The 25,591-nt window shown below is 36.1% G+C and overlaps 3 protein-coding genes across 6 annotated transcripts in view; 1 reads left to right on the top strand and 2 right to left on the bottom strand.

Annotated features, from left to right (window-relative positions):
- Positions 1 to 265: 265 nt before the first annotated feature.
- On the bottom strand, positions 266 to 6,114 carry LOC140751934 (glycine N-methyltransferase). Its single transcript, XM_073086050.1, has 6 exons — positions 5,958 to 6,114; positions 4,647 to 4,874; positions 2,271 to 2,398; positions 1,647 to 1,906; positions 1,164 to 1,267; positions 266 to 915 (listed from the first exon to the last, which is right to left on the bottom strand). The coding sequence occupies exons 2-6, from the start codon at positions 4,853 to 4,855 to the stop codon at positions 750 to 752; spliced, it is 867 nt and encodes a 288-aa protein (XP_072942151.1). The 5' UTR covers positions 4,856 to 4,874; positions 5,958 to 6,114; the 3' UTR covers positions 266 to 749.
- Positions 6,115 to 9,257: 3,143 nt separating this feature from the next.
- LOC140751840 (uncharacterized) lies at positions 9,258 to 25,042 on the bottom strand. 4 transcript variants are annotated; one of them, XM_073085914.1, is made up of 14 exons: positions 24,905 to 25,042; positions 22,718 to 22,907; positions 20,693 to 20,886; positions 20,364 to 20,494; positions 18,801 to 18,929; positions 18,332 to 18,435; positions 18,077 to 18,195; positions 17,587 to 17,869; positions 16,995 to 17,115; positions 16,644 to 16,715; positions 16,097 to 16,401; positions 15,707 to 15,843; positions 15,079 to 15,242; positions 9,258 to 10,270 (listed from the first exon to the last, which is right to left on the bottom strand). In XM_073085914.1, the coding sequence occupies exons 1-14, from the start codon at positions 24,920 to 24,922 to the stop codon at positions 9,766 to 9,768; spliced, it is 2,472 nt and encodes an 823-aa protein (XP_072942015.1). In that variant the 5' UTR covers positions 24,923 to 25,042; the 3' UTR covers positions 9,258 to 9,765. The 4 variants fall into 4 exon arrangements, with proteins under 4 accessions (XP_072942015.1, XP_072942013.1, XP_072942014.1 ...); XM_073085912.1 differs by lacking the exon at positions 24,905 to 25,042 and adding an exon at positions 23,334 to 23,769; XM_073085915.1 differs by lacking the exons at positions 9,258 to 10,270; positions 24,905 to 25,042 and adding exons at positions 10,878 to 11,087; positions 23,334 to 23,767.
- A 14-nt stretch (positions 25,043 to 25,056) lies between these two features.
- LOC140751841 (endothelin-converting enzyme 1) overlaps positions 25,057 to 25,591 on the top strand; it is a 47,191-nt gene continuing 46,656 nt past the window's right edge. The window contains exon 1 of the mRNA XM_073085917.1: positions 25,057 to 25,197. Within this exon, the coding sequence (XP_072942018.1) occupies positions 25,186 to 25,197 (12 nt within the window). The 5' untranslated portion in view covers positions 25,057 to 25,185. The remainder of the gene's footprint in view (positions 25,198 to 25,591) is intronic.

Genomic DNA, 25,591 nt, shown 5'->3' on the forward strand with positions numbered 1-25,591 from the left:
AGGCTATGGTAACAATTTCTTGGTGATCATTTGGAGTGAATGAGGTAATTAATATATTAAAATTATCTCACACTCTCACATTTCACAAAATTTTAGAAACATACTTTTCAGCATTTGTTACATTTTATTGGGTTTAAGATCTAAAATAGCCGAAATTGTATTTAAATAACTACAGTATGACAAGTACTTTTACACTGTTGTTGCGTTCTCAAAGACTTGTTTATTAGACATGCGTAAAAAAAAGGTCAATAAAAGAAAAAAATAGGAAATTATTATTATTTTTTTATTAACATATTCAAATGTAAGTCAAATAATAGTATTGTAAAGTACGTATTTAAAATATGTACAATTATTTCGTTATTAAAAATACCAAAATGCTATTCACAGCCTTGGAGGTTGTTTTCTTCATAAGGAGTATTAGAAACTATTTCTCATCATCATTCACTCAAACTTTTAAAAGTAAAACTATGAATATAATGCTAGCGAACACAATTTCATCAAATCTCGATCAGGTGGACTAGATAACATTTATATTTATGGTTGTATAATTAATAATATTTTATTTATAAATATGTTGAAAGTAGAGAAGGGTACATTGTATTTCTCGCTTCATATGACAGTCCTTTTTATGTATTTTGAGAAACATTGTGACATTCTACAATATCCTAAAAATAAAGAACAATAATATGCTAAAGTTAAAAGAGATTTCGATCATTTTGCTAAAATATAGATGGGATTTATGTTAAAAGTCAGTTAAGTTTTTCCATGACGTGTATGTAGTAGGCGGGGGTTGTGACCTCCTCTAGCGGCTTGAAATCGGCGTAGAGGCTATGCTTCGCCTTGTTCTCGAACGCTTCATCCAGCATCGACGTAAACTGCTTCAGTTTGTGAGGGTAGTAGCACAACCGGAACTCGCTAGAAGGTATAAAAACTTGTTTATATTATCTATATAATTTATATTTTTTTGCTTATATTTTAGTTATGTGCTTATAGTATTTTTTGTTCTACTCAGCGCAGTTTAGACGTTAACAGACATTCGCACTGAAATTGTTATTATTATCTGCCGAAGCCAGACGAAACCACTTCTTTTTGTAGTCAAAGTATATACAATAACCATTTAAGAACTTATTTTAACTTTGTATATTAAATAAAATTAGGGGTACCTCTTATCATCAGCGGTGGAGTTGATGCAGTAGTCAAGTGCTACCAGTTCCGGCTTGCCGCGAACCACCAGCACCGAAGTCTTGATGTCCACTGGATATTTGCACTGCAATCAGGTAAGTCAGTAACATTTTAGCATTTGCCTTGTAGTAACGAGTGACTAAATGGTGTGGTTATTATAAATTAAAGGCAAGAAAAACAAAAAATACTGTGCGACAACTGTACTGTGTAATTATCAGGCATGGAGCATACTCTACCACACTGTTTAATAGAAGATAGGTCAGTGGTACGGCATCCCAAAATACAATACTATAGTGGAAGGAAGTGGACAGCTTAACACGTCCTCAAAAGCGTGGAAGTGATCACGGAATTTAGCCACTACCATGCATCGAACTCTTGACCACGCGTGACGTGCATAAACTTTGTAGATCAATGAGTTACGACCACATGCCGCGGTATACACATTTCAACGGTAATTAACTTACGTTATAATAGATAGAATGAGCCGGTGTAGCGCCGCTGTTGATCATAGACTCGTAGTTCCTGTGATCGATGAACAACAGCCCACCAGGCTTCAGGCATTTGGCGAAGTTGCGCAAGCACATCCGTTGCGTGCGCTGGTCCTCGTACTCGTCCAGCAAGTGGGAGAAGGAGTTGCCGAGGCAGATCACCGCGTCGAACTGTACCCCGGGGAGGAAGGATTCGACGTCCTGGGGTAAAGTCTCCCAGCTCGCTTCTTCAATTACTGGAAATATTAAAGTTGCCGTTTAGATAGGTGGTTTTATTACACATAGTCCGCGCCAAACTTCTAGTCCGCTCTGATGTTGTTGCGTGTTGTAGTTAGAGAGCCAATGAGGTTGAACACAACTACAAGCACATACTCTGTAGCAACAGTAAGGGCACACTATGGCAGCTATGTACCCGTCGCCGAGAGCGGGCAGCGGAGGGTGCCAGGGGAGATCCCGCGTTGCCGCTACTACGACGTGACTCGTTTCTATATTCAGAGCGGACTTGAAGTTTGGCACAGACTACGTATTTTAGACCTATACTTAATTATATGTTATACTTCCAATTCGGCCGATTATATTAATTGGTAGATATCTACTTACCCCATTCATCGTATTTAGAATCCTTCCTCTTGTCCCAGCGGGCTTTGAGCGCGTGTTTCAACATTTTGTCGGAGGCATCCACCGAGACCACCTGGAAACCCTCGTCCAACAGCATCATTGAGTCTATTCTGTAATATAACCAATATTAATATTAAATTAACGATCTCCCACAGCCAAGCTTCAAATGCACCCTTACGTATGGCATTAGAGAGAGATTATATTTAATTAAGATAAAATAAAGCTTAGAACTTCATAATTTTAGGCACTATCTTGGTTTAAAAGATTTATAAAAAATGTTTTATCAATGCATTTTTTTTGGTTAAACGTTTCATTAATTGTTGTTGCCTTAATCATCCTATTAAACATGGTCAACAATGGAGACGAAAGTTAAAAAATGTAGTTTATTGCTTTTAGTAGTTTTATGCGGCGACTGCCAATATCTTTATGTATAGTAATGTGTTTATCGCAAAGTATGTATAGGAAGATAATTTTATTACTAGAATATCATGTAACATTAAGAGACAAGTAGGTAAAGATAATTGAACAATCGTGGTAATTGTTATGAAAAACATGAATCGTTTCGTCACAGTTCCATGGGTGATACGTGAGGTCGCCTGTCCCTCGCTATACCGATAACATGCAACAACAGAAATTATTAAATAACTTTATCAATACAGATACAGAAGATGTAATCGAGCGTGACCCCGCAGCCTTAAACTTTAAAATTACCATTAACTCCGATTACATAATAATTTGCATAATTTTGCCATTACGTTTGTTGAAAATTATTTTAGTAAACTGTCTTATAAACCTTCGAAAGATAACTTCAGTCAATAGTCCGTAGATCAGTCAATAGTCCGTAGATAGGTATTCCTGTGACCACCGTTGATTTAGATAGGTACTTGATCAGTTACTGTTTACAATCTTGAAACTTTTTGTGTTCATTTCCTGTGTAATTTGGTTCGCAAACCGAGGCAATGTTTCTTACTTAGTCTTCAATAGTTAACATTTATTCATACAAGTTAACAACCATCCAAAGTGAAGACGAAAGTCGAAAGTCGTAATTTAACATTAAAACAAATATGTTTTGTTTGATAAATTCGTCTTCTGCATAATATTATTGCACATACAGAAGCGTTAACCCCAGCTAGGTCAGTTTTGTTTTGCTTGGTAACAGTTTATTTTATTGCTTGTACAAAATATTTACTTGACGATATACGCGATTTTGTTATGATATATTAATGGATATTAACAACTATTAAGATATAATTATAGTGACAATAATATGATATTACTTCGTGGCGCTTTAATAAAGTGGGCAATAAATGATGGAATAATAATATAATAATAATAATAATATTCTTTATTGTACCCAAAAAAGAACACAAAACAAAACATACAATTTTGGACGATACAAAAGGTGGTCTTATCGCTAAAACAGCGATCTCTTCCAGACAACCTTAGGATGAGGAGTTAAAGAAGAGATGACTTAAAATAATAGGGAGGGTGCAATTAAATGATATATGCAGGACTAATATATAAAATTAAGTGTAAATATAGAGATAGCATACTATAGAACAAAAAATAAATAAAGGGCTTTCCCCTTTATTTATTATTTGTTCTATAAAAATAAAATTACAAACAGAAAGTTAACACAGTTTTATAGGTGAATAGCAAGAGCACAGATTTTGGGAGGAAAAACAGTTAGAGGTGAAGGTAGTGAGATTTGACGAGATTTTTGTAGGAGTATAAGGATTGGGAGTAACGAATAGATACAGGGAGGGAGTTCCAAAGACGGATAGCGGATACGGTGTAGGATTTTTTGTAAAAAGAAGTTGAGTGAGTGGGAGTACAGAGAGCAAGATTTTCTGAGGAACGAAGGGTTCGGTCACGGGACAAGTGGAGGAACTGGAAGCGTTGTTTGAGGTAAGGAGGAGCAGTTGGATTAAATAGTAAACAGTAGAGAAGAGATAGAATATGAGCATTCCGGCGAAGTCGAATTGGGAGCCACTTGAGTTTAGCACGATATTCTGAAACGTGGTCATATTTTCTTAGGCCAAATATAAACCGTATACATGTTTTGGAGTCGCTCAAGCTTATTTAATTGCTCCTCGGTAATGTCAGGATAACACACATCAGCATAGTCAAGTATTGGTGATGGAATATAATATGCATCAATGAGTTATCTTTTAACCTGATTAATATCATAAATAATTTTATGTAAGTAATTTAATACGAAACTTACTAATTCGTAGTTTGATTTTTTTTCCTTTTCGGAAATCGGAATTCATATATTTGTATCAACTATCTTGAAAAGTGAGATATAAATTACATAGGTAGATACCTACTTAATACTACATGAAAAGGTTGTCTCACCCGGTTCCACAAGCCGTGTCTAAAATTTTTTTGCAGCCATGCTTCCTCAGTAATCCTGTGAGGAAATTTTTGTAGTTTTGCGTCCGCTCGTTGACGTCTCCGATGTATTTTTTCCAGACCCTCGCAGCTTTGCCGTCTGCATACTGGTCCTTTACACCCTCCGAAGGTATACCCTGCGACCTCGAGTGGAAAACCTTGTCGGCAGACATCTTGTGTGATTCCTATAGGCTGTGAAATAAAATTTGTACTAAATTACAGAAAAGTTAGCAACAAATCCTTAAACCTTTTGAAGGCCTAAACCAGAGGACTACTTATTGTCTTATTTAAAGCTAGCGAAATGATCAATAGAGAGATGACCAGTGTGGTGGTCTCGTGTACTTGGTATTTGTCATTCAGAGATAAAACACGTCCAAAATTTGGATAGACAGACACTAATGTAAAGTGTACCAAAGTATACCAAAAATCCTTGAACTCTTAAGAAGATCAGGAGCACTCAGTTTGGTCACGATTCAGATTTATTTTTTATGCAATTGCCTAAATATAATTGGTAGGTACCTCCTGCGGTAGCCCTTATACGAGTTGAGATCTATTACATGTTACTAATATTTAAAATGATATTGAAATTGCGTCCAGCATGAGAATATGTCTATATTTTCCGGCAAAATTTCAGTGAATTGAGGAAAAGTAAAATACATCTGTGTGTAATAATTACTCTTTGGGAATTACGCTGTAACGCAACATAATGTAGATACCTAATAAGCTGTACTGTGGCACTTTACGTTTTTATTTAAATACCATAATGTATTCCACATATTCTAGATTAATTATATGCTCTAGGAATCAAATCTGGGACTAGTGAGTCCCGCAGTGGTACAGAGTAGAGACATAAACGTTACTGTGTGCGGTGTATTTATACGGTATTTAAAAGAGATTAAGTACTTCATAAATTATCTATAATAACACACTACAACGTTATAATTTTTTAAGAAAGATAGTGTTTAACGTAAGTTAATATTAGCAGATAATTATCTATGTTAGGGCTACCTAACTATTACTACTAAGTGATTATGTATGTACTATAAATAAGGGGACGAAAAATCCGTTATTTTACTCATAATTTACGAAAAAATTAAAATCAACAAACATAAGTGTTAACTTAATAAATTAAAACACATAGTAGTCGTTTCTGGATAAATATTTTCTGTCCAATTTATTGTTGCTTTTAATATTTTTATGTTAAACCTCCAATCAGTTCTAATGAAAAAATCGTTATTTGTATATGTTCTAAGTCACGAAAATTGTTTCACTTACAGAATGATGCAACAGTTGGTGTGTCCGCGTCAGTGCGACAAACTACTCTAGGCTGACTGTCGGTGCGCACTGGCGCTGGGAGCCGTGCGTCGCGCCTAAATACGACCACCTACTGCCTATTGATACACACGAAGCCACGATACCGGTTGTAGTCACATTTAATCATCTCTTATACCACATGATTTAAGGAAAACCGCTGTAAATTTGCAGTGAAAGCTTGCGTATTATTTTCCAGGATAGCAAGTTATTTTCAGGCTAGCTGAAATACTAAACCATAGTGACAAGCTTATCAATAATTGTGTTTTACTTGCTATCGTAGAGTTCATTAAATGGATTTTACTCAGGACTTAAGTAATAAATAAATATGCACAGTAACTTTAACCAACTCCAAATGAGAGCTGATTCCTTGCTCTTCGAAGAGCGTCAAATTGTACGGCTATTCCCGAAATAAAATAAAAAATTATACGTATAGGTCGTCGTCAGTTTGGAATATATACCTACATATCTCAATAAAACTACTTTTTTGAAAGTTATATTGATTTCTCTTTTTACTAAGGCTTCACGAGCTCCATATATTTAAAATCACTGACCTAGGACAAAGAATGGAAAATTAAGTACCTACGTAATAAAAATAAATTGCGGCTGACTTTACGTCTTTAGTAATTTCAAGTGTGAGGAAATATATTTGTAAGAATGATATCTAAAATATAACAATCGGAAGCTACTGTAATATGAATAATGTTGTTGTAATTATGTCTCAACCTCCGGTGGAGCAACCTGTTCCAACGGCATTCACGTTCGGAACAAAAACAATGAATTAGCATCTGGGGAAGCGATTCTGCTAACTCCATATACTTAGTAGAGCTATACACAAATATGGTACAAAGTTTAAGTAACAATTTTCCTTATTTGCTTGACGTAAAGGTTCAATATCGGGTACCTATATGTCGTTGAATCACTTTTTGCATATCATTGTGTACGCCAGCTCCAGCAGTGTTTGATCAAACATAATTATCTTAACTCTTGTTATGATGATAAGTATTTCATATTCATACTTCATAGTGTTAGAACTTTTCTCAATACTATTGCTAATAAACACAGTTAGAGATAAAGTTCTTTAATACAATCTCGGGCCATTCATTAACATAAAATTTCTTGCTAAAACTACGTTGTCATATTTCAGACAATAAAGGAAAACATAATTAGAAAATCTTACAGGTCTCTAGTAGTAGCCAATTAGAGCGGAGCGGAGCGCCAGATAGCAAGTGGCGCTAAAAATCTAAATGCGAAAAACAATTTCCAGCGGCGCCTTTTTAGCGCAATTATGATTTATCTATGTATAATTAATTACATAATAAATAAACTGAAATACAATTTACTTGAAGTAAAACGTCGACTATGGAAGGGTGCTGAAATATAATCTCACACTACCCCGAATGACAGGCAGGGACACGCGCTTCAGGTTTCGAAAATAATAACAAAGTTGCATCGTACTATCGTCAATTAGCTAGCGTAGTGGCATAATATTGGAAGAGACCAATACAATTTATTTAAGTATTAGATATTCTTTGATGTTTAATATCAACCTGACAACTATTTTTCTTTCTTAAATAAAACTTCAGATATAAAGCTTAATGTTGAGATAAACCTATGGATCACGAACAATACTTCTGGCTGGAGATATTTATTATTTTTAAGCGTCAAATTCAAGTAAAAAACAAATTTAGCTAAAATTTGCAGTGTAAGAGCGTTTTCAGATTATCCGATCCGATATCGGTGTCGGACGACGATAGCCGACATCCGATAGCCGACACCATGTGCTATTTTCACATATTTCCGACAAAATCGTTCCGATACGGCCATTTGCTCGATAGCTTAGTGCGGACAGGTCATCATGGCAGACTATAATAGAAAACTTTATTTGCTGTATCTCTTATATTTGAGACGCAAAAAAAGATCTGTTCACAGACAGTATTGGATACATCCTATTGTGGAACACTCTTTTTAGCAAGTTTTACACTCTTTTTAGCAAGCTACAACACGCACCTAGAAAGTTTTTTAATTACTTTCGTATGAGTGAATCCACATTCAATTATTTGCTAATTCATCTCACAAACAGTATCAAGAAACAAGACACACATTTTCGAATGGCCGCCGCGCATCGGGCTCTACGCACACAGAGACAATTTAGATACACGTAGAGCACACATACAAACATTATCGCCCGACGGCTCACGGGCGTCCGATGGTGTCGCCAGCATATCGCTGTCGGCTCCGATATCCGATATCGGAACGGACAATGTGAAAGGCAGGTACATGTTTCATACATTTTACTTACCCCGATATCGTATCGGCGTCCGATACCGATATCGGATCGGATAATGTGAAAACGCTCTAACTTCGTGGCTTTATGAGATCGGATCGGATTGGACAATCAACATACATTTGTTTTTAGCGCTCGCTTCCATGCGACTCATGTCCCTCGGGTTAGGCCTATCAAGAGTTTTAAAGAAATTAAATTTAAATAATTTTCCTTATCATTATGGTCGAGCCTACTGTGACCTGACGTAATGTAATATAATAAATAATAAAAAAAAGCCTATTGGATGTGAGACAAATTCTACTACGACGTTCAAAAACTTTTAACGTCGATAATTATTAAATGATATTCAAAACTAATAAAAAATAAAGTTAAATATATAATTTGGGAGCAGATCTAGGGAGCAAATACAAAAAATTACACTGAAAATGATAGATATAACAAGCTTATAATTTTATAGCTTACAGGCCGCGTATAATATGCACTCTACAGTGCGGTATTATGATAATGTACTTTAGTACCGGGACCGACGACCTGAAGAAGACATGACGGAAACCGCTGGATTCAAAGGGCACGGCATCGGTTGGAGTGGCGTCAATTAAGGGACACCTATGTCCAGCAGTGGACCTCAAAAGGCTGACGGATGGATGGACTTAGTACATATGTTAGTAGAATTCGCTCCTGTTATCGTGCAAAAACTGCAGGTCAACGACAACGCTGTATTTTTTGTTTTTGTTAGTGTTCTGATAAACTCTCTGCTCGCCGCAAACTAGTTTACGATAGCGAATTATCGTAACAGACTGTAAGAAACTGATATTATGAATGACCCATCTGAATCTAGACCATAACCTTTAAACATGTTTAAAGTAGAGATTTTGCTACTTAGCTTCCCGTATTAACTAATCTGTGGGCGATAATAGATTAATTACTACTTTAAGTAAATGATGCAAGCGTCAGTAGTTCTGAAATAAAACGACAAATAACATTATCATATTACTATAACTTTATTATAATAGTAATTGATTGTTTATCACTCAGTAGTCAGTACATGATGTAATGTGTTGAAATTACATTTTAACCTCAAACCTAGCGTGTTTATGCAGTTGTATATAAACATTAATGAGAAATATTGTAAATGATTCTACGATAAAATAATATTTACCTATCGGTATCAGAAGTAATGATCAAATTGGTTTATGGAAATTTCAAACAAAAGAAAACACTTAAATGCTATTTTTTTGTAGAAAATTATCAATATTTGGTTTTACACATTGATACATACATGTAACAGAAAATATGGGTCATATATTACTAACAACTAATTATAATGCATTTAATTAATAGGATGCGCACGTCCTTTAGGTAATGTACTATCCAATATCCACACAAGTATATGTAATAATCTAGCGAAATGCACTGATTGGTCAGGAGCGACAAAAATCCAAATGATTGCGAACAACTCGTCGATTGCATCCTATCCGATACGCGCTACATGGCGCCCACGTCGGACGCGTCGATTCCGAGCATGGCCAGCTCGTCCAGCTCCTCCTTGTTGCGCGCCGCCGGCCCCGCGCCCTTGTCCGGGGCGCCGCCCTTGCCCTTGGGGCCCTGGCCCCGGTTCTGCTTCTGGTGCTTCTGGCCGTGGCCCTTGTTGGGCCCGTTCTTGTTGGGGCGCGAGTTGGGCCGCTTCTGTCCGGGCACGAGCGGCACGTGCGCGTCGTAGAGCTGCGCGCGCGGCGGGAACAGCGGGCCGGCCAGCGGGTGCTCGAAGCCCATCATCATGTGCGGCTGCAGCGGCGGCGGCTGGCCCAGCAGGCTCAGCTGCGGGAAGGGCGCCATGCCCAGCGGGAAGGGCGGCAGGCCCGACATGCCGAACAGCTCCTGCTGCGCCTGCACGATCTCGCTGGCCGCCTGCTTCACCTCCGTCGGGAAGATGATGTCCAGCGCGTCCTGGAAGTCCTTCGGCAGGGCCGGCGTCTGCGCGGCCGGGGGCCTGCGAGCGAGATGTAAATACGTTAATTCATATTGTTATTTAAATTTGTTTTATACAACACAGATGTAGTACATTTATATGTAAGCAAGTGCAGCAATTTTTCATTATAATTCGTCTATGAGAATACATCTAATATAAATATAGCTTCAGTAGAAATAATGATTAGGAATAGAATTAAGATTTAAATAATCTTTTTATTACCAAACTTACTAAAGGAGATTCTGTATTCCAACATTATTTTTTAGGTTTTCGTTATTTTAAATCACTATTACTGAATACTGTTTTTTTTAACTATAATTTAATGTGATACCATGATATATAATATTTTTCACACAAACAATAAACACACTTTATATTAATTAAACCATAATTATATTTTTAAGTAAAGATCGACGAGACTGTTTTATTACGTATTTTTGCAGACCATATAATTTTTATCATAATTTTGCATAATTGATTAATTTACCCAAACTTGTCTTGCCGTGCTGTATCAGGAAAATCGATGATAAAGTTATTTTGTGGTTACGATACGTTAGGGGGGGGGGGGGCGGGGGCGGAGTCGCGAGCGGTATACTATTATATAGCGGTATAATATTAAAACATTTTGACGACATTGAAAAAAATCTATACGATTGCCATGATCGCAAGGCACATACACTCATGCAGAACAACACATAGAGATAAAGTACAAGAAGCGAACTAAATAACATTCACGGCTCAAATGCTGTCTCTAACATAACAAGTTTATGGCCGGGCCTACCTTCAGGCCCGTTCTATAGCGTCTTGTTCAGCATTTGGCGAGGATCCACAAGGTAAGCTTGTTTTAAAAACAAATACTTTTAGTTAATTCTAAAATATAAGAAATATGTTAACAAATTAGGTATTGATTGGCAGTAAATTAATTTTACTATCGATCGAACTATCGATAGCTATTTATTGTATTTCTTGTTAATTTTGCCACGCATCACATAACAAACTACAGAATATGTCCTAAATTTTAAAATATACAATATATAACTACATGTGTATGAAAAAATGAGAAATAAATGATGATTCTAAATTAATGAATTTACTCATGCTAAGCTTTATATACTTCTGTGAATGAGGGACAAATCGTTAATGTTCTGGACGGCAGGGACCTCTTACAATCAAGTAGACTATGTATTTGTTTGCTATTTAAGATTTTTTGTGCAGAATAAGAGTACTTATCACTATTATTTTCATATTGAAAATAGCAGACTATGAATGCCATCAAAAGTCGTGGAACATCTGCACCCAAATCCTACAAAGATTATTTAAATGCCAATAATGATGATGAATGATAGTCAAGTAATTGAGCCATTCAGGACAATGATACTGGCTTAAATAATGATCTTATGAGATAACCTTAATAAATTTTATTCTACATTTATGCTTCTGGTTAAGTATTCACAAAAAAAAAGTAAATAATGTCTATGATAATGACAACAAAATTAACTAAATATTGTTTAGAGAAACAACATATTTAAAATTAAGTGTTAACACCCAATCTTGGAAAGAATTTAATCGAGTGCTTGAATTTACGAGCCCTTACATAAGCTACTTAATCTCATACGAAAGAAAAATACAATCGCAAAGCCTTTAACTTAAAAATAGCGCGATGCTTATTTTAGGAATCATTTTTATCTCGTTGTTTTTTGTACAATATACAGGGTGAATTTTTAAAACGGGCCTTCAGGGCCAAATCCGAAACTATGAGGATTAGCGAAAAATGCTGAAAGGAGTTACGAGGCCGATTTTGATAAAAACTAAAACTGCATTATTAGTTTTTTAAAATATTTTTTTCCTTAGCCGGGAATCGAACGAGTTCATTTTGAAAAAAATGACACCTCTATATTATTCCACTATCTGATAGTGTCGCTTATAAGGATCAAATTCTGGGAAGTAATGTTATGTGACAAATTAAAGGAAAAGGAAAATTTTGAAGAAATACGTATTTTTCCATACATTGGCATAGTAATCCTTAAGGATTATACATAACAAATGATTTATGTATAATTCTTTAGAAACAGACATAAGTCATACCATTGAAGAATTTGTTGGTTAATCAACTAATTATTCGATGTTATGATTATGACATACGGCTTAGTATGGGAAAGTAATAGTTTGGCAAATAAGTTACCGCCGTTTTTAGGATTTATTTTATAATGAAAATAGATAACTGATTAAATAGTAAATTCTTATTGTTAGTTGTTTACAACTTCGTTTCAACGTTAAATATGATTTTCTATATCTCTTTTTTTAGTAATCACTCGGATTTGACTCTAAAAAGTAATTCTCGCAAATTGTCAATTTTACATCTGTATTAAACGAAACTCCGCCCATAGCAAGTAAATCTATTTTAATGGTCCTAAAAATAACCTTAGCTAAGTCGGACATAAAAATATAAATGATTGGGAAACAAAACATCCATTTCAAATGATTAGAAACATTGAGCCAAAATAAAATGTTAATACACGAAATGTTTAAATTGATGAATGGCGGGAACTTAACTGCCAAATTAATATGAAAAAATATGTATTTTCTTAAAATTGAGGCTTTTCCTTTAGTTTGTCATTTATCATTACTTTCCAGATTTTGATCCTTATAAGCAACACTATCAGATAGTGGAATAATATAGAGGGTGCATTTTTTTTCAAAATGAACTCGTTCGATTCCCGGCTAGGGAAGTTATTTAAAAAAAGTAATGATGCAGTTTTAGTTTTTATCAAAATCGGCCTCGTAACTCCTTTTAGCATTTTTCGCTAATCCTTATAGTTTCGGATTTGGCCCTGAAGGCCCGTTTTAAAAATTCACCCTGTATATCCTTAAACGTTGTCAAGTAACATTTGAAAGATGCAATGAATGACTCCGTGATTTAACAAGAGTAACGTATATTGTACGTACGCTTACGTATGCGGTGGGCTATTCAAGCCTTACAGTAAAATGTGAAGTACTGGTTAAAGTGCGTATTACATTGCTTTACATTTTTTACCTATTATATACATTTACATTCTATATACATTTTATACAGGTGCGTAACTCTATAATTAGTCTTAATAAGAAATTTTGTGTTTATTTTAACCAGGAACTAACAGTTCCGTTTATGTGGATCCAGTTCCAATATCACGATAGTTTTTAATACTGGCTATGTGTAACACTTATACACTGTTAACTTTAGCATGTCGGTGACGCGAACTAAAGAGATGTTTAACAGCGAAAATCACTCAACACGTGTAAACAACTTATCAATTAAATATATTTAATATAGCGACTTCAATGTAGTAGTCAATGGAGTACTGTGTCATTTTGTTGTTGTTGTTGTTGTGTTTGATTGTTCGTTTGCATCAACAAACACACACACACACACACACAAGTACACAATATGCCTGCATGTGTGAGCGCGCGTCTCCCTCTGTATGCGTATGAGCTGTGGAGCCTCCGTACGTGTATATTTTTGTACGCGAATATATATCTCTGTACGTGTGTCTTGGAATGCACGCGTGTCAATGCCTGTATGCTGTGATACTGTGTGTGTTTTTTTTCTGAGGGGAAAAATACTATTATGTATCATAGAGTCGATGTTTCGGCCCCATATGTCGGACTTGGCCTAGTAGCGACCTGTACCAACTAAAAAACCGCCTCTCTCGTCTGCCTTCGTTGTTCCCCGTGGGATTATCTTTAAGTATTTCTTCACGGGGGAAGGTATTAGCTGTTTATAAGCTGCTATTGCTTGGCTACCAGTCATTCGAGCTCTTTCTCTTTCATGGACACGTAGTTCCTTGAGGACTTCTGTCGGATAGGTGTTTGTCGCGTCTCATGCCTCTTTTGTCTTTATCATTGCCGACACTAACTTTTCTGGTTGTATTTTACATCTCAGTGTTATTTCCCACTTTATCCTAGCCACTTCGAATCGAGGATATACGAAGAATGCGTGTTCCGCGTCTTCGTTAGTATCTGCGCAGATAGGGCATTCCTGGGAATCGTCATGGCTGAACCGATAGAGATCACGAAAACATCCGTGACCTGAAAGCATTTGGGTGAGATAATAATTCAGCTCTCCATGTTTGCAGTCCATTCATTTGTCTACTTCCGGTAAGAGCCGGTGAGTAGATTTATCTTTACTTGATGCGTCCCAATGTGTCTGCCAGTTACCTATACTCCCTTTTCTGTCCTTATTTCTCAGCTCAGATGGTGTCAGAACGGAGCCTTCTTTCCTGTGTGTGTGTGTTTTTTTTTAGTTTAACCTAACGATTAGGCACACGTGCTACCTGATGGAAAGTAGTCAACGCCGCCTATGGACAGTTGCAACACCAGAGGAATCGCCAATGCATCGCCGGCTTTGTATGAGAGCTTTTTGCACCTTTTTTGAAGAGCCCCATGTCATAGCGCTCCGGAAATACCTCAGGAGGAAGCTCATTCCACATCATACACGTCCGCGGCAGGAACGTCCGTGCAAATCGAAACGTGGAGGACCGCCACGAGTCCAGTTGGTGTGGATGGAACTACATCCTTCGGCGAGTAGTGCAATGGAGGAATGGTGACGTAGGCACCAGGTCAAATAGTTCCTCGGAACACCCACCATTGTAAAGCCGGTAGAACACACAGAGGGAACCTATGTCCCTCCGCAAACTCAAAGGCTCTAACCGATCGGAGATCACCGGGTCTTTGACGATTCGGACCGCTCGTTTCTGCATGGAGTCAAGTGGGTTAAGTTGGTATTGGGGCGTCCGTGTGTGTGTCTGTGCGTGTGCATGTCGGTGTGTGTGTGCGCGTGTGAGTGTACTCACTGCGCGGCGGGCGCGGGCGGCGGCGGCGGCGCGGGCGGCGGCGCGGGCGGCAGCAGGGTGGGCGGCGCGCCGAGCTGCGTGGGGATGGCCACGGCGGGCGGCGGCAGCTCCGCCTGCCCGCGCTCCAGCTGCGCCTTCGCTATCTTCTCCTTGAACTCCGCCACCTGAACCAACACACAGACATTCGTCGAAGACAAACGCTCGCACTAATTCCAAGGAAGAACCCATTGTGGTTCAGCTGCGGAGTCACTCTCGTATAATACTAACAGTGTCAAGCCCTGCTGTGTTCCACTTTGAAAGATATAGCCAGATGAAAATACTGCAACACATTAATAGGCAACCTCAGGTACAAATCTAATCTTATCCGAGGTTGATTACAGATTACCTACATCTGTGGCCGACCTCCGGTACGAAAAACTAGTCCTATCTGGAGTTGTTTACAGACGTCCATGGGCAGCAGTAGCCACTTACCATCAGGTGGACTGCATACTCGTCTGCTATTCCATATTTATGGAAAGCATCATAGTCCCTCCTAATTCTGCCATGGAAGGGCAATGTTAAGCTCCATGCTAATATATCCAGATTCTTTTTTTGAATACAACAGGTTAGGTGGGTAAAGAGGGATTACCTTCTTTTGTATTTCTGCATCCATCACTTCCCTTCTTTTTTTAGACGCTTCTTCTTCCTCCTTCTTTTTTTGTTCTTCTTTCTTCTGCTCCTCAGTCTTTGTAGTTTTATTTAAATTCTTGTATACCGGCATTTTTCCTGTTACAATGTATTTTTAAAAGAAATTGTTATTACTCTGCTCAATTTCATTCAGATAACTTAAATGTAGATGTAGTTAATACATAACATTATTTCATCAAAAATAATAATATTAAATTTATATACTGTTACTGTATAATTTTATACTATTTATTATTGTAACAATTACAAAAAATACTTAAAAATGATATTAAGTTTCTTCTTTGTCATAATAATAACTTATATCATCTTATACACCTTAAATTCCATTTACCTATAAAGGGCATTTTCCTGATTTCAGGCTTCTTATAGTCACTGCGCGGCGACGCCCGCGGTCTAGAACCTTCTCTATTGGCACTTGCTCGCCGCTCATCACGTCGGTCGTCGTCACGGCGGTCGTCGTCGCGTCGCTCGTCGTCGCGGCGGTCGTCACGACGGTCGCCGTCGCGGCGCTCGTCTCGACGGTCGTCGCGGCGCTCGTCACGGCGCTCGTCCTCACGACGCTCGATGCGATCGCGTCGACGTATCAGCTCGTCGCGTCTCTCTATTGCTTCCCGACGGCTTTGGCGCTCCATATCTCTGTGGGGCAAACGTACAAGTTTGTACATCAAGGTTAGTATTAGTTTAACGGTTTGTTAAAGCGATACTTTTAAATTCTATTACTCATCTTACCTTTGATATTAAATTTTCTGTATTAACAATATACAATACTGTTATACGATAGATATGAAGAATTTTAGTCACAAGATCTTACAAATTTAGGATAATACTTTTGTTATTTGTCTCAATAAACGTAGGATTACAAATTAAATGATCAAAACCTCTTTCTTAAAACTTCGTTTGCAAACCGCTCTGCTGATCTTCTCTTTTCATCTTTTTTGTCATGCTTCATCCTGATGAAATGAAATATTAAGCTTTATTGAACTGACAAAAATTTGCCAAATTGATTTAAGTAACTCTAGAATTTCGATATCAGACTAACCTGAATATTATTTAATTTTAAGTCGCAATAAAAAATACAATTAAGACTTTAAAAGATGAAGCAAGCAACGCTAAACTTTCTTCTTCCTTGATTGACCTATCAAATTGTAAAATAGTAAACAAGCAATCCACTTATAACTTATTTAGTCTTTATATAATTTTATATTTTTGAACTATAATAAGAAATATACCTTTGCTTGAAGGTGTCCAATATCTTCCTATCGTGATCGTTCAGCCTATCCATTTGTATGGAGGACATCCACTCTGTGAGGCTCTTGTCATCCGGCTCCAACTTTACTTTTTCTTTCTTAGCTACAAACATAGTAACCCAATTACGTGGTTAAGTTATTTCTTAAAGCAATTCAGAAATTTAATTTTATTGGGATAAATATAGGTACAATTCGTAATATAATTTTTGTAATATTTGTAGCATCTGATATGCTATCAAAATTTTAGAATATATTTTAGTAAAATGTACTGTACGGGTAATTTATGACACGTTTGTCATGCACGGACTCAAAAGAACGTGAGACAATATTTTTTTAAAATTCACACAATATTTTTTAAATCTTATATATAAAATTCTCGTGTCACAATGTTAGTTACCGTACTCCTTCGAAACGGCTTTACCAATTTTCTCCAAATTTTATATACATATTCAGTAGGTCTGTTCTTTTTCATACCCCTAAGTGATAAGGGTTGTTTACCCTTAACATTTTTTTATTTATATGGCAACACAATGTTTGCAGGGTCAGCTAGTAAAACTATATATTTGTAGCTTACATTTCTTCTTCTTGACAGGCTCGCTGTCAGATGAGTTGGTACTGGAGGAGCTGCTGCTGCTGTGCTTGCGCTTCTTCTTTCTCTTGTCCTTCTTCCTCTTGTCTGGTACGACGGGATGGTCCTTGGTTTTGGTGTGGAATCCGTCCTCGCTGAATGTGATCGTGTGCGCGGCGTACTGCTTCTCCTCCGGCTTCAATTTGTTACTCGCGCGCGCCTTCTCGAACGCCTTCTGACGGTCCGACATCCAATCCGTCTCCCAGTGTGGGTTCTGTTCTACGAAGTTCTGGAAAGGAAACAATTGATTTAACCTTGAATTTGAAATACGTGAAATTTTTATAGCAAGGAAATTTAACTGTTTATCGTTTATAGAAAAAATAACAGATATACACGCCATCTGTGCCCAGCAGGGAGACATAAAGGACTTGTCGATAAACGGTAAAAGAATTTGTATGATAAATAGTACAGATTTTTTGGAGTGAACAATACTCACAGTATAATTCTTGGAATGAACAACAGACTTGAGATGAGCGGATGCGCAGTGCAAATCGCCAATGAACTGATCGCAAAGCTTGCAGTACCACGCGGTCGACGGCACGAAGAATTGGAGCCCTTAAAACGAAATAGCTTCATTTTACGGATGAACATAATTGTCAAGTGAATTTTAAGTTTTATCTAATCCAAAAGGTCACACAAACATTAGTTATTTAAGTATTATTGGGAATAAAACTTAGTATGGTAATAATACCTCTGATAGGAGTTCGCTTGGTCGGCGCCGACTGAAAGCTGGGGAAGCCTTCATTGACGCCGGTCACCGTATGCCAGGGCGCTTCCATGTGGGCCGCTGCCATCCTGGTAAAAAAAAATATTTTACAATGACATTTGGCAAAGTGTGACATCTATTTCTATCTTAAGTCGTAAGTCAGTAAGTAAAGCAGTAAGTCGTAAGTTTTCTCCGTATTTTAGTGTCCCCTCCACATATCCCGAATCGCCATGAAACATATATCGTTGTTTTCGGATTATAGTGCAGATTTCTGGAATGTGTGTTTGATCGCGATACATCTAGTGGAACGCAGGTGAAAATCGTTCAAATGAGGAAATTACCCAAATAAAATCTATGGGCCTCAGAAATGTTTTGCCGTCGTCTTTTGATCACTGAACGATGCTAGTAGTAATTAAAAGACATGGAACAGTTTGCAAAGTATCATAAAACTTACTTATGATGCGCCGGCGAGTGCAAGTGGTTCAGGTAATCCTTAGCGGTGGGCGGGAACTCGTTGCACACGCGGCACCAGTGCATCTCCGGATCGTAGTACACATAGTTGAACTTCTTGTTCGACGGCGACCTACGGACATTTAGCACTGTCTATTATACAATACAGATTTAAAATGAAATATTAAAATGTGCATGCTTTAAATTACGCGAAAATAACTAAATTACGCTGTACCGTTCTTTTTAAATAATCGCTTTTATAAGCGAAGTTTTGATTTCAAAAATACTTTTTTTTTCATTTTAATAATAATGTGATCTTGAAACAAGAACGAAATCCGCATAGGCCAACGCCTACTTTTCACCATATACAGCAATGAGAAAACTGGCATCGAGCATGGCAATGGTTCATTCCGTACACATTGCAAAAATGCTATGCTGCGTAAAGATACCACGGCCATTTTCTTATGATTAAGATTGTACCATGTTATTACTTTTTTAATTTTTGACACAAATTATAAACGCAGTCACTGGTGTAAGTAAACGCACAAGGAAGGTAGTAAAAAGCTTATAGCCAATTCAAAGAAACTTTGTTGTAATCGGGGATGATTCAAGTGGAGGAAAACGAACAATACTTGGAATCCACTGTAAACCGTCGGCAAGTTACTTTTAAGTAAACACTAAGAGTGTTTTAAAGTCTGTGAAAACACTGCATATTAGGATCTCGCATAATTTGAGGTTGGGCCTAAGCACGACCCGAGTACGACGACGGAGCTACTTAATAATTCAGGCCTATTCGTCGTTTCTACATAATAAAGCAACTTGCTACAAGCATTAAAAATATACAAAAACGTATAAATTATAAGTGAAAACATTGAAGCTATTATAGGCCGGTGAAAAACAGTAAAGCAGAATTGGTAAGTAGATTTATTTAAATAAACAATATAAACAGTTTGATTCTTTAAGTTTATTTATTATTAATAATTTTATTTTGTAACAAAAAATACCTTATAAATAATACATTAGGAGGAACATATTTTTACAATAACTATAACTAAGATGTACATAGCATAACAAAATACAAGTTACATTTAATGTTAACATGGACGAGAATAATATTAATAAGTATTGGTGACATTTATTTAAAGGTTATCAGCAATTACAAGAATAAGCATACCTACAATATTGATATCAATTTCGTTACAGTCATTGTTTTTTATGGAGGAAATCTTCTGTCTCTTTTCTAAATTCTTTTCTTAAAAATTTTTCACTTGTAATCACTGTAGGGTACACCAAAACTTTGTTGTAGATACCACGAGAAATATTCTTCATTCCTGTCTTGGAGAAATTAATGAATAATTTAAAATACCTATTATTAGAACTGTACATAGTTACATACTCACCACATCAAATTTAATAAATATTCAACACCCAAATCTTGTGAAACTTAAAAAAAGATAGAACAAGAAAAATTGGTATTAAAATATTATTTTGTAAGGCAATGGCAGATTAAAATACTTTTCAAGTTTCACAAGATGCAATAGCTAATAAAAATAATCAAGACACACACCTGGACTTCCTCTTGGTTGCGCGCTCGTTTGATTCATCAGAGTCATGATGTTCTTGAGCTTCCTCCCCGATGATGCCATTCAACATATCCACCACATTGTTGATGGTCTTCAGCTTATTCTGGATCTCCAACTATACAGAGGCAAGGCAAAATTGATGCAAGGTACGTATTTGACATCCAAATTCTTAGTTGTGTAAGCACGAGGGAATGACAGCAGTTGCCAAATCCACATTCACAACTAAAAATTTTATATGAGCTACGCTATATTAAATCAAGTAAATTCATTGGAACAAATATCAAATTTACATTTTATAGCTATAATTTCAAACCTGCAACTTAGTATTTTCCTTAAGGAATCTTTTGGTATCGGGGCTTGGGGAGCGCTTGGCATCGCCGCGAAGCTCATTGCGTTGGTCTTTCAAAGTGTCCAGCTCCTTCTTGAGTATACCGGCCTTCTTTATGTAATCCTCTCGTTGTTTAGAAAGAGCGGCTTTCTGGTGCCGCATTTCTGATTCTATTGCGGCTGGAAGGGAGGAGACAGAACAATAAAGAACGGTTTCGACAGTAATATGGGTGCAACGTCATGTAACTACAATTGAACATAGGTAATATGCTTCAGAAGCGGAACATAGGTAATATGCTTCAAAATTTAAGCGGTACTCCGATTAAATGGTTACATGAAGCTACACTCACTGCTGTAGCAAATAAAAGTTTGAAGAAGTATTAAAACATAGGGCGTCACAGATGTGACGCTAGCGCATACTAGCAAAAATTAAAAATCTGGCAAATAAAATGCTAGTGCAAATAAAATTATATTTATTTTCTTCACTTTCTGGATACAATGTTATGGCTGTATATTTAATTATATAATACACATCATTATTACCTGGAAGTATTTGTTTTAAGATTTTTTTTTTTATTTAGACACACCTGAAATAGCAATTCAACATACACACTACATTACTATAATAATAACAATGTCAACTACTAGATCAAACTGACATGCTATGTTAGATGCTTGTGTCTCATAAATTTTATAATTTTTATATATCAAAAACTTCAAATGCTCATACAATTGACACATTGTAACAAATCATGCTGTTGTTCAATCATCAACTTTATAAGAGACTTCTAAACAAGCGCTCTGTAACTATGTTTTCATTGGCAATAGGTACATTCTACAATTGAAAAAAAATTTAGGACTAAGTTTTATAACACAATAAAACATATACAATACACAAAGTTACCATAGCTTACATAATAGAAAAAATAGGTTAGTCAGAAATATGTTATTCTATACTCAAGACGCTTAGAGTTTGGTTTAAAGTTAAACTGTCACTGACCCTTGTGAACATGATAACCAAAAACCTCACCACATATCACTACACAAAACAACATCATTGTATGATATGTAATTAGTTTTTAGATGAATTAATGAAAGAAAAGTTTAATATGATTTTTTATATATTTTTGTAACAATAGAACATACTGTTGGAGTAATATGTTGTTAATCAAAATACAGTGTTATTGAATGGCCAAACCATAGTGACAATGATATCAAATTACATACTTGAAAAAATATCTAAAAGAAATTTCTTTTAGAATTTTTTTATATATCTGTAATGACAGAGCTATTAAAATGAATACTTTTTGGAGCCACTATTTTGCTTGAACTTTCTGAACAAAATTGTAGATAGAAATTTCATGTGAAGACTATTTTTTAATTCTAAAAATGTATTTAATTTAACGATTCTATTGATGGTAATATTATTTGATCACATATTTTTATCTTCAATTCAAAATGGGCACAAACAAGCTTAATATGCAGGATAGTACTAGAACAATTTTAGTAGCAATAGCAATGTTTTAATTTCATTTTTATTTTATTTGTTTGTATTTTACAAAGTAATTTGTACCAAATAATCAATAATTCATAATTATGTTTTAGTTCTATTAGAATTTACTAATTTACTATTACAATGCATTTAGATTGTATGATGTTAGTGGAACCAATGATTTATGGTAAGAGCAAACAATGTCTAATGTATTCAAGAATACTACATGACATGCATAAGCATTATACCACCAAGCAAACAAACAAAACAACATATTATCTGAACATGATTCAATATTTGATAATATAATAATAATTTCAATTATTATACATACAAAAGTATATATAGTTAACATTTAAAAAAATAAATAACAAAAATGTATTTACTTAAATTTCTACACTTTGGTAAGAGCAGCACTTGATTCTGGCTGGTACCTGTAATCTTTACCTGCATTTTATAATCTGAAAAAAGGAAACAATTATACTTATAAAGAGTATAAAGTTATTATTATTGTCTCACCCTCTTTCTTGATCTGATCTTCAACATTGTTGACAAACATGGTGGGTGGCACCGGTGGGGGTGGCAGTGACATCTGGTTCCAAGTAGCCATGTCTGGGGGGTGAGGTGCTTGAGGTACACCAATGGACGGAAAGTCGTCGTAGATGCCAGATGAATATGGGGCCTGGTAGTTAGGCCCGTAGTTGGGGGCCTACAACAAAACAGTAAGGATTAACAATATTCAAGAATATTTGAAGATTTCTTCAAGTTTTGGAGTATCACCTTCTTCTTGCAGTGTATAAGGACATTCACATACCAATATTTTATACTTATTTTTACAGCAGAGAATTTGATAGAAAAGATTTCACAATCTTGATTAGACGCAAAAGAACTGGAATTCATGCATATATTTACACTAAAATCATATAGACACAGTGGTAACTCAATATAACGTAATCAACAACTGACTGGGCGAAGGTGTCGAGTAAAGTTTACCGACAATGATAACAAAGGAATATACACAATAGTTTTGTTTCTTCAGCCAGAAAAACTAAGTATTAAAAAAATGTTAGGTGGTAAATAACATGCATATGGTTAACAACATAGGGAATTAGTAGGTACTAAAGTCTCAGCATACTTCAGGCGGGAACGCCGCGGGCGGGCCGCTGAAGCCGGGCTCCTGGAACTGATTGTCCCAGAGCTCGCTGGGTTCGGGTAGCTTCGAGATCTCACTCAGAATGTTCTCGTCCAAATCCTTGTCGTTCTTCACGCGCGGTGACCGGCTCATGCGCTTCTCCGCCTCCCTGGGCGGACTCCGGCTACGCTTCATAGGCATAGAACGTTTCTTGTCATAACGATAGTCGCCCCTATCCCAGTCACGGTCACGATTATAATAATTGGTCCTAGGATCCCGAGACATTTCACTCTACACTATATTTGATACACGATTTAGTTTACAATTATCACACGAGTATATTACGTATCAAACAAAACGATTATCTAAAAATTTAACATTAGCACACGCCATTTTGACAAACCTATTGACATAAGCATGACAGAACATGGACGCCGCGGTAATATTTTATTTTTTTACCGTCGTTAGGGCATAATTTGGTGAATATTAACAAAGCCAATACTCGAACATCAAAACAGATTATTTAATACATTCAAATAAAATAAATTTACGGAATAACCAAAATTAATATAGATAAATAACTTATAATGTTTCAACAAGCTAAAAATTCTAAGTCTATGGTACTAACACTAGAACTTAGAACATGGCGGACGATAGATGGCGTTACACGTCGTTTATTGCGTATCATACAATTTCCATTTCATTTTAAATAAAACTTTTTTTGTTACTGGTATATTTATTATTTTATAAGAACGAAAGGCAAATGGGTCAATTTTACTTGATGTCGTTAATTTTTTTTTTAAATTATGAATCGATTTTAAATTATAAGATGTCTACTATAAATTACAATATGTAAATACAAATCTTAAAAACCAGATAACATATTTGTTTGCTTAATTCCGGAAAATTCTGATGGAAATATAAGCCAAGCATTAAATAAGCTTATATTTAAAAAAATACAATGGTTATTGTGTATTATCAATTTATACAATCGGATTATCAATAAGTAAAATAAATACGTACTGAGCAAGAAACCGGCAGTACTATACCTTACTTGGTTTACATGACCTTTTTATGGTTACTGCATCCCATGGATTTTTATAATGTAACTAAAGCTAATCTACCTCTTAGCTATTGCGATTTAAGAAATTTCTTCTTTCTGGGTATCACATTGAGTTTGAGTACATGTACTCAGGTTACCTACTGTTAATAAATTTTCGCACCAAAATGAAGACTACAACAATAAATCAAAAACAAGTTCTACCTTCAACAAAAGGACAGTTTCACTAATATGTCACCATTCACCATAAGACTTGGAGTACGGTGACATGAAAATTACACATGCGACAGCAATATAATTCTTCCCTACTAACTAATGTGAGGGTATTCACAGAATTATATTAAAATTAGACTAGAACAGTTGGTAGGTAACAAAAAAGTTTGGAACGATTATCTATCTATTTGTTTTGTCAGTGATCAACTAGATAGTGAAATAGTGAAGCGGAAAATCGTTCGCGTTCTGAAATTGCAGCCGCGATTTCAGCATCTTATTTTAATTTTCACCTTTGGCTTACCTTCAACTTAGCGTACATTGGTTAGGAAGTAGAGGTTAGGTCGTTGCACTTGATGGCGGGGCAGCAAAACCACCGCGACGGTCAACAGGCAGCCATTGCCGCGCAGCCACACGGTACGCATGCGCGGTGCTACGGCTCCTGTTCGCGCGAAAATAAGATCGATTAAAAAAATAACTTCTTCATAAAAATAATTTTGAACAATTTTTCAAGGAGTCGTTGCTTTTCTTTGACATTAAGTGGTTGTGTTTTATTTTATTTTTTATTTTTAAAAGGACTGAAAGATGAAATACATGGTAAGTCTTTACTGGAGAAATGTTTATAATTATAATATTTTTATGGTAGATACATGCCCACATATGCGTAAAATAGACACTTAAATTATTACATAATAATTTTAATTTATTAAACCATTAAATTTATATTTTAACGAAATTCCTAAAAAAGAAAAAAATTGTAACATGAATATTAAAAAAATAAATAAAAAGTCCAAGTAGGTAGATATATTGTTAGCAGCGTAACGGTCACCAAATATAAAATCTTAAGGTCACATACACCAACATACCAGAGACATTGTAGATAACAGAGGCATTGTGGTTTAAAATATAGAAAAACAATTAAGCCTTGATCAGCCCCTTGCAGAAGGTAAAATCAAGCAACAATGAGCACCAGCGAACTATATCGTTTCTT

Source organism: Epargyreus clarus, unplaced genomic scaffold, assembly GCF_041222505.1.
Source record: "Epargyreus clarus isolate Ecla_fem2 unplaced genomic scaffold, WU_Ecla_fem_2.2 ptg000023l, whole genome shotgun sequence".
Taxonomy (NCBI): domain Eukaryota; kingdom Metazoa; phylum Arthropoda; class Insecta; order Lepidoptera; family Hesperiidae; genus Epargyreus; species Epargyreus clarus.

Coding starts and splice junctions, on each gene's coding strand:
- LOC140751934 (XM_073086050.1), bottom strand. CDS start 4,855: ATGTCTGCCGACAAGGTTTTCCACTCGAGGTCGCAGGGTATACCTTCG. Junction 1,907..2,270: donor TTCTAAATACGATGAATGGG/GTAAGTAGATAT, acceptor TAATATTTCCAG/TAATTGAAGAAGCGAGCTGG. Junction 1,268..1,646: donor CTCATTCTATCTATTATAAC/GTAAGTTAATTA, acceptor ACCTGATTGCAG/TGCAAATATCCAGTGGACAT.
- LOC140751840 (XM_073085912.1), bottom strand. CDS start 23,615: ATGTCTCGGGATCCTAGGACCAATTATTATAATCGTGACCGTGACTGG. Junction 22,908..23,333: donor CCGCGGCGTTCCCGCCTGAA/GTATGCTGAGAC, acceptor GTTTTGTTGTAG/GCCCCCAACTACGGGCCTAA. Junction 20,887..22,717: donor AGATCAGATCAAGAAAGAGG/GTGAGACAATAA, acceptor CCTCCCTTCCAG/CCGCAATAGAATCAGAAATG.